Source organism: Medicago truncatula, chromosome 8 (genome assembly GCF_003473485.1).
Source record: "Medicago truncatula cultivar Jemalong A17 chromosome 8, MtrunA17r5.0-ANR, whole genome shotgun sequence".
In the NCBI taxonomy this organism is placed as follows: Eukaryota; Viridiplantae; Streptophyta; class Magnoliopsida; order Fabales; family Fabaceae; genus Medicago; species Medicago truncatula.
The window spans coordinates 33,759,837-33,768,484 of NC_053049.1; the positions used below are offsets into that span (position 1 = coordinate 33,759,837).

Consider the following 8,648-nt stretch of genomic DNA (forward strand, 5'->3'; position numbering starts at 1 on the left):
ATGGTGAATACTTCTGAAGAGAACAATTCCAACGCAGTTATGCCAAGAAAATTTCAAGGTACATTGTTGGAATTTTGATTGGAACATAAAGGAACAATTTATTTTTATTTTTTTTTTAGGATTTAAGATTCAAAAGTGGTTTTTTATGGATTTTAATTTAAAGATTTGAATTGGGTTATTGAAAGTTTGAATCTTTTTTGAATTTTAGGAGGAATGAATCAAGTGGGTCGTGGTGGTGGAAGAATTGTTGGGCAGAACAGAAGAGCTTTGGGAGGGATCAATCAGAATTTTGTGCATGATCGACCTTACCCTTGTGTTGTACACAAGAGGGTGTTGTCTGAGTAATTATTCTCTTTTTCTTATTCAGAATGTTAATTTTTATGATTCTTTTGTTTTGATTATTTTTTTTTATTATTAGTTTGGTTTCTTTAAGGTTAATTGTTTTGTCTTGTTTTCTTTTTTGTGTTTTATCAGAAAACATGAGATTTGTGAAAAGAAACAGGCTGATCTGGGACATAGACCCATCACAAGGTGAGGATGATGCAATTTCTTGTTTTGTTTTTGTTGTTGTTGGGAAACATTTGATCAAAATTGGTGTCAATTTTGAAATTTAATGTCATGGACCATGTTACTTTATTGTCAAGTGAAATTATAGGATTTTCAATTTCAAACATGTAGATTGATGCTGGTTGAGGATGATGCATTGTTTTTGCTTTGTTTTTGTTCTTGTTAAGAATTATGTGATCAAAACTGGTGTTAAATTTTGAAATTGAATGTCATGGAATGGTACCTTATGTCGAATGAAATTATGGTGTTTTCAATTGTAGATTGGTGCAGATTAAGGATGAGACTTTTTAGTGATTTTTGTTTATGTTTTCTTTTGTTGTTGTTAGGAAATATGTAATAAAATTGTTGCAAAATTTTGAAATTTAATGCCATAGACCATGGTACTGAATTGTCAAATGAAATTATGTTGTTTTCAATTTCAAACTAGTTGATTGATGCTGATTTTTGGGGTGCTTTCATTTCTTGTCCCCATGATTTATGTAATGAAAGGAAGAATTAATGAAACTTTATGTTGATCTATTGTTAATTAGGAGGTTTGCTGCACAAATTGCTGGCTCACAGCAATCCTATGCTGAGGTAGTTTCTCTTTGTTTCTTCTTTTGTATTTGCGTGATATTGATGCATATATTATTATTCATTATTATACTAAATTCTGAATCCTGGTTTTGATTTTGAATAGAAAACTAAGAATTCAAATCCATTGAATTCGAATGAGTTTGGAAACTCCATAGCCGTTGATGATGAACTCAAGTCACCAGAAGACCAACCAGAGCCTATGACTTTGGAGCATACTGAACCAATGCATAGTGATCCACTTGAGATGGTATTATTTTATGTTTTAAAGACTCTTTTATTTTATGATTTTTTGTTAAATTTATTTCGATGATTAATTTGTCGCCTTGTACTACTTTTTAGGAAGAGGTTGAGATGGAGGATATAGAGGGAGAGATGATTTTGGACATTGATAGCTGTGATGCAAACAATTCTCTTGCTGTTGTGGAGTATATTGAAGATCTCCATGCTTACTACAGAAAGATTGAGGTACCGGATTATATTACAATTTTAAACTTCATATTGTGAATTGAGCTTATTTTTGTTTTCTATTAAAACATCAGTCTACTTTTTTGAAAGTTTTGTGCTTTTGCATGTAAAGTGGAACATGTAGCCACACTTGACAGTGATTGAATTTGCACTTAAGAATATTTAACATTGTCGCGTTAGATTTTAACTTACAAGTTGTGAAACTTCGTGTATTGATTAGTTCTGACAAATTTTGAAATTTTGATGTGAAACTAATGCATAAGCATTGTAGATTTGAGGTTGATTATCTTTACAATGCATAAGCTTAGGCAAATTCCAACCCTGATTCGAATATCTATGATCTTGCAAGTTGGTTCAGCCAAATCTGCAATATATGTCGTCTGGTTTTGCATGTCAAGTAGATCATGTAACCACACTTGACAGATAGTGTTTAAATTTGATATCTAACACTGTTATGTTGGATATTTACCATTTATTGTTCCTTATATCTTATACTTTACTGCTATCCAATGATTACAAGAAAGGTGAAAATGTATAATTGACGCTAAAATCATATTTTTAAGTTGGTTTTGGAAACATAGAATCTTACTTCGATGATTAACAACATTACCTTCCTGTGCAGTATCTTGGCTGTGTTTCACCAGCCTACATGGATGAACAACTTGACCTCAATGAGAGGATGAGGGCTATATTAGTTGACTGGCTAATTGAGGTACTAAATAAATATTCCTGCATCAAATTTTGTAACCGGCTTAAATATCAAAATTGATATGCTTTGTCATTTAGTAACCGGCTTAAATATTGATATGCTTGCTTGATCGATATCAGGTTCATGACAAATTCGACCTCATGCAAGAGACACTGTTTCTTACAGTTAATCTCATAGACAGATTCTTGGCTAAGCAGAATGTAGTAAGAAAGAAACTTCAGCTGGTTGGTCTTGTTGCCATGCTTTTGGCATGCAAGTATGAGGAAGTTTCTGTGCCTGTCGTTTCGGATCTGATCCATATCGCTGACAGAGCTTACACAAGGAAAGACATTCTCGAAATGGTAACATATTTTTCCATCTTGCAATAATTTTTCACATTTGTTGCGTCCGTTCAATTCAATGTAACTAATAGTTGAGATTTCTTTCCAAACACCGTAGGAGAAGTCGATGCTCAACACTCTGCAGTATAACATGTCTCTTCCAACTGCTTATGTTTTCATGAGAAGGTTTCTGAAGGCTGCTCAAGCTGACAAAAAAGTGAGTACCGATATTTCTTCCAAATGAGTTTCATTAACTATACTATAATACTCATTTCCTTTACTCTTTATTTTGAAACAGCTTGAACTGGTGGCTTTTTTCTTGGTTGAGCTTTCTCTGGTGGAATATGAGATGCTGAAGTTTCCACCATCCTTGGTTGCTGCTGCTGCTGTCTACACAGCTCAATGCACTGTCAGTGGTTTCAAACACTGGAACAAGACATGCGAGTGGCACACCAACTACTCGGAAGATCAGCTGTTGTAAGCATTCTTATTCCTCTCTTTTCAACTAGCCACCAGGGCACTGTTTCGATAAACAACTTAATTAAACGATTATAGTATAAGTGTTTATCATGTAAGTAAACTGAAAACAGCTTATGAACACGATGTTGTAAGTTGTTTATGCTTTAACATGGCACTGATGTGATTAACTTTTTTTGACTTGTAGAGAGTGCTCTATGCTGATGGTTGGATTCCACCAGAAAGCCGGAGCCGGGAAACTGACAGGAGTACATAGGAAGTATGGCTCAGCAAAATTTAGCTTCACTGCTAAATGTGAACCAGCATGTTTTCTTCTGGAGAACAAGAACCAGCCATAGGAAGGAGAGCAAGCCATGTATAGCTTTCTTACAAACAATACCATATACGTGTGCTGCTGATTTTGGGGGGTTTAAGAAGAACAAAACATAAAGAGCAACTTTGGTTGCTTGTTCTAGGGAAATGGAATTCATTTCTCAAGATCTTATGTTAAGTTACTTTTATTCTTTGGTCATTTTTTATTTTGTTGTTCATGTTCCATAGGTGAACATAATAATTTCAGAACTTTTTTTATGTCTGTATTTTCTCTTTGAACAAAATAATGGGATATAGACACAATTTATGTATATGCCCCCCTTTATTTGATGCTTTTATAACTTTTAAGTTGTGATTATGCAACTTCAATTCAATTTTACCTTTCATTTTGAATTTGATATGCCTATACTTTTCTTAGCTGCTTGGTGATGTAGACTCATTTGATTGTGTTTACACCTTATGGAGTAAAGTAAATTACTATCTGACTAGTGCTAGGTGCTATGTGTCATTTTTGTAGGTTGGTCCATTGGTGGTTAAATTTTAAATTTTTAACCTGTAGTGATTTTCCCTTTACATTTGAAGTTCCCTTTTTAGTGACTTTTGCCACATCTGGAACGTGGCAATGGCATCTACCCCAACGGTCACACCATAATGATTTATATTTACTCCTTGAGTTCAGTGTCCACAACAAGGTGAAAATATATTTGAAATTTGTTTGTTAATCAAAATTATTTTATAGATTTATTAAAAAAAAAAACAATCTAAATACATGTTTATATGAAAGTGTCCATTGCTAAGTTTTAACTCCATGTTTTACACTTGTCTATTTTAAGAGATGAATTTTTAGTCACAAATCTAGATGACTAAGAAAAAGTTATACACATCATTTCTTTTAAGAAATTGAGAGAATCAGGTAAAATGGAAATCTTCAATCTCCTATAAAAAAGGAGGATTTTGAGGTTAGAAATATATAGAAAAATGGACAAAACATTCACATTTTTTTAGAGAACGATAAACTAATATTTATGATTAATATACTTTTAATTTTAAGAATATTATAATAACATAGATTGAATTTGAAAAATTCATATAAACCCTCCATAACCCCCCAAAACCCTCCTCCAATACAATTTTTTAGTTCCCCAAATGAGGTTTTTTTTTTATTATGAGTAAAAAATTAACCTTCAAAGCCATCTCCTCCCAATGTCTTCTATTTCTTCCACTTGCTCCTTCATTTTTTCCAAAACCCTCCTCTCCAAACTCCCAAACAAAGCCTAAGGAGTTTGGTGGGTTGAATTAATGAGAAAATTCTTCTTGTCCAAAACTCCATCCAAGGCTGTTCACCACACAATCATGCAAGGTCCAGGTTCGAATCCCGGCCACCAAAAAAATTTATTTTAACATAGAAAAAATAATTTGACCATCAAAACTGTGTGTTCCAATATTAGTGTGGCTACCTTGTCATAAGGGGAAAAAATTGTACGCCACCAACCCCCGTTTTGTTGTTACTAGACGTATTTTCTTCAATTGTTTAATTTGTTTGAAAATTATACTACTATGTTGATTTTTTATTTTTTTTAAGAGGGATACTGTGTTGAATTTTAAATAATGATAATGATAATTATTAGTATAGTAGTATAAATAAACATTCTACAAGTGGTGTTGTGATTTGATTACTCCAATAATGTCTGATGTTTGCTTAGTTTAATTGGTTGAAATATTATACAAAATATATATAAGGTTAAGATTTGAATTCAACATTTCACTCATTCATTTTAAAAGGTGAATTTCTAAATATTAGATTACTTGATATTTTTTTTTTTACAGACATGTAAAAGATCTTATCTTATTCTCATAAACACCATTATGTAAGATCTAAAATCTTTATTATGCAAGGTCCAAAATTTTAAGATCCTTTTTTTACTAAACGAACTATATATGTGACTCATGTGAATTAACCTGGATAGATAGCTAACTATTTAAGACAAGGTTATAGTCCAAAAAATTTAGGCTCAAAATATTCGTGTCCAATGATTTAAAAAAATTAATTTTCCTATTTTAAACAAAGTTAAGAAACACCATTAAATGAGAAGTTTAATTTCAACAACAGTTAACTGCTGTTAGACGGGCTGACCCATCTGACTAGCCCATTTTGATTTTTTGACCATTCTACTTAATTATATACTATTTTAATATTTGAATTATAATTTTTTAAAATGGATATAATATTTTTTTTAGCAAAGATTATATTTATTTGATTTAGACAATATGACTTTGTATCTCAAAATCATACAATCAAAATCTTTAAACATATCTTGACAAAAAATAAATAAATCTTTAAACTTTTTTTTTTAAAAAGTTAAATTAATCCATCCAAATTGACATCAATGAGAATCGAACCTAAAATCTCAAGGAGGAGTACACTCTCAGATCCTAAGCTAATACCACTATGACAATCCAAATTAGTTAAATCTTTAAACATTCTAACTATATATTTAGTATTACATACAACACCCATTATGATTCTGTATAAGTTTACAATATATCAACGTAAGTCCGTGCTTTAAATATAGTTTAATTCATTAGTTCATTATATGTAGTCTAATTAATTAGTTCATTGTACAAAAGAAAACTATAATAGTATCATATATTTTTTAGAAATAATTTAATAAAAATTTGTCCAAATTCATATAATAAAATTATTATTTCTTATTTCATTTTTTTAACAAAAATATATTTATAATAATTAACCCTTAAATCTCTCCCTCCCTCTCTACTACCTTTGATTCAGATCTCTTCACCAACCACCTAAAACGAAACTTTGCGCGAAAAAACATCACTCTCCCTTTTCATTTCATCTCTCTCTCTCTCTCTCTCTCTCTCTCTCTCTCTCTACCATGGCAGCATCAATGACAACTTCACCACAAACCCATCTCCTCCCCCAAACCAACAACCCTTTCCTCAACAAACCCATCACCCCACTCACCTCAACCATCTCCCTCCGCACCAACCCCACTTTCAAACCCATTTCAATCAAATGCTCCGCCACCACCCACCAAGCCCAAGCCCAGCCCCAAACCCAAACCCATTCCTCAGATCGCGTCTTCAACTTCGCCGCTGGACCCGCCACCCTCCCTGAAAACGTCCTCCTCAAAGCCCAATCAGAGCTCTACAACTGGCGTGGATCCGGCATGAGCGTCATGGAGATGAGTCACAGAGGTAAAGAATTTCTCTCCATTATCCAAAAAGCTGAGTCAGATCTGCGTACCCTTTTGAATATCTCCTCGGAATATTCCGTTCTTTTTCTTCAAGGCGGCGCCACCACCCAGTTCGCGGCGGTGCCGTTGAATATCTGCAAACCCGACGACGCCGTTGATTACGTCGTTACGGGTTCGTGGAGTGATAAAGCTGTGAAAGAAGGTCAGAAGTATTGTAAACCAAGTGTGATTTGGTCTGGGAAATCTGAAAAGTATACAAAGATTCCATCTTTTGATGAATTGAAACAGAACCCAGAAGCTAGGTTTTTGCATATTTGTGCTAATGAAACAATTCATGGTGTTGAGTATAAGAATTATCCAACACCCAGTAATCAAAATGGGATTTTGGTGGCTGATATGTCTTCAAATTTCTGTTCCAAACCTGTTGATGTTTCGAAATTTGGTTTGATCTATGCTGGTGCTCAGAAGAATGTGGGTCCATCTGGTGTAACAATTGTGATTGTGAGAAATGATTTGATTGGAAATGCTCAAGATTTGACACCTGTGATGCTTGATTACAAGATTCATGCTGAGAACAATTCACTTTACAATACACCACCTTGTTATGGGATTTACATGTGTGGTTTGGTTTTTGAGGATTTGTTGGAACAAGGTGGTTTGGTTGAAGTTGAGAAGAAGAATAAGAAGAAAGCTGAGATTTTGTACAATGCTATTGATGAGAGTAATGGGTTTTTTAAGTGTCCTGTTGAGAAATCTGTTAGGTCTTTGATGAATGTTCCTTTCACTTTGGAGAAATCAGAGTTGGAAGGTGAGTTTATTAAGGAAGCTGCTAAGGAGAATATGGTTCAGCTTAAGGGACATAGGTCTGTTGGTGGTATGAGAGCTTCAATTTACAATGCTATGCCTTTGGCTGGTGTTGAGAAGTTGGTGGCTTTCATGAAGAATTTTCAAGCAAAGCATGCTTAGATTGTGTTTAGTATATGCACTTGTCTCTAGCAGTTTTGGCTTATTGTGTTTGTTCTGTTGTTTCAATTTCTGTTTTGTTGTTAGTTAGTACTTATTTACAATTTGGGATGATTTTGATTCTGGTCAAAAGGGATGGCTAAGGGTTTAGGAAGGTTTTGGAATTTATTAATAATTTGGAAGTTTGTTGTATGGTGAGTCCCATGTGATATTAGTGAATGTAAGATGAAATGTAGTTTCAAACCTCAATAAAGTCAATGAAGATGAAACATTGAACAATGAATGTGTGTGTTTTAAATTGATCCTCATATCCACATGTAATTTTGTGATATTTCATGCTTGGTTGTTGGATGGAAAACTCGTGAATAGCAGGGAGAGAAGAAAATCTTGCTCCTATGAGACGTCCAATAACCTATGCTGGCAGTCTAGCACACCCCCTGCCACAATGCTTTAAAACAAAGCAAAAAGCCGACGCAGCATTTATTTATTTTAGAAATATGAAAGTGGAGCCGCAAACTCTCCCCTCTCATTCAAACTCACAAAGGAAATATCGCTTACAATTTTTTTCGTCTCAATTTTCATGCAAGATCCACACCACCTTGTTGATGCATACAATGTCCCAAAATTTGTGTTCAAATCGCATACCTAATATTTCAAAGAGGAATGCTAATAACACTCACTTTTGAACACTATTTCCGGCACTCACTCTTTTATTGGATGAAATCAATGTATGTTCCACCACTTTGTGTGAGTTCTATTTTCAATGTGTAGATCATAATAATTTAAACCAATAAGAGAATGAATATTTGAGATAATGTACAAAAGAGAGTGTTCTTAGCACTCATCTATTTCAAATGTCTATGTTTCATTTTACCGAATGAAATGCACTTTCAATGTCTGTTTTTTTTTTTAATGAAAAATGTTAGTATATTAATTGTTATATTAATTTTATAATTTTTAACTTAAATAAGTTGAACTATCTAACCCACCTTACCATCTCATCTCTTTATATTAGAAAGAAAAAAAAAATGATAGTAATAT

The 8,648-nt window shown here is 33.3% G+C and overlaps 2 protein-coding genes across 2 annotated transcripts; both read left to right on the plus strand.

Annotated features, from left to right (window-relative positions):
* On the plus strand, positions 1 to 3,452 carry LOC11441109 (G2/mitotic-specific cyclin-2). Its single transcript, XM_003629114.3, has 11 exons — positions 1 to 58; positions 209 to 341; positions 475 to 531; positions 1,098 to 1,143; positions 1,247 to 1,390; positions 1,483 to 1,608; positions 2,231 to 2,320; positions 2,437 to 2,658; positions 2,756 to 2,854; positions 2,936 to 3,114; positions 3,302 to 3,452. The coding sequence occupies exons 1-11, from the start codon at positions 1 to 3 to the stop codon at positions 3,450 to 3,452; spliced, it is 1,305 nt and encodes a 434-aa protein (XP_003629162.1).
* A 2,753-nt stretch (positions 3,453 to 6,205) lies between these two features.
* LOC11443166 (phosphoserine aminotransferase 2, chloroplastic) lies at positions 6,206 to 7,890 on the plus strand. Its single transcript, XM_003629115.4, has one exon. The coding sequence runs from the start codon at positions 6,324 to 6,326 to the stop codon at positions 7,608 to 7,610; it is 1,287 nt and encodes a 428-aa protein (XP_003629163.1). The 5' UTR covers positions 6,206 to 6,323; the 3' UTR covers positions 7,611 to 7,890.
* Positions 7,891 to 8,648: the final 758 nt, after the last annotated feature.

Coding starts and splice junctions, on each gene's coding strand:
- LOC11443166 (XM_003629115.4), top strand. CDS start 6,324: ATGGCAGCATCAATGACAACTTCACCACAAACCCATCTCCTCCCCCAA.
- LOC11441109 (XM_003629114.3), top strand. CDS start 1: ATGGTGAATACTTCTGAAGAGAACAATTCCAACGCAGTTATGCCAAGA. Junction 1,144..1,246: donor CACAGCAATCCTATGCTGAG/GTAGTTTCTCTT, acceptor GATTTTGAATAG/AAAACTAAGAATTCAAATCC. Junction 2,659..2,755: donor GGAAAGACATTCTCGAAATG/GTAACATATTTT, acceptor CAAACACCGTAG/GAGAAGTCGATGCTCAACAC.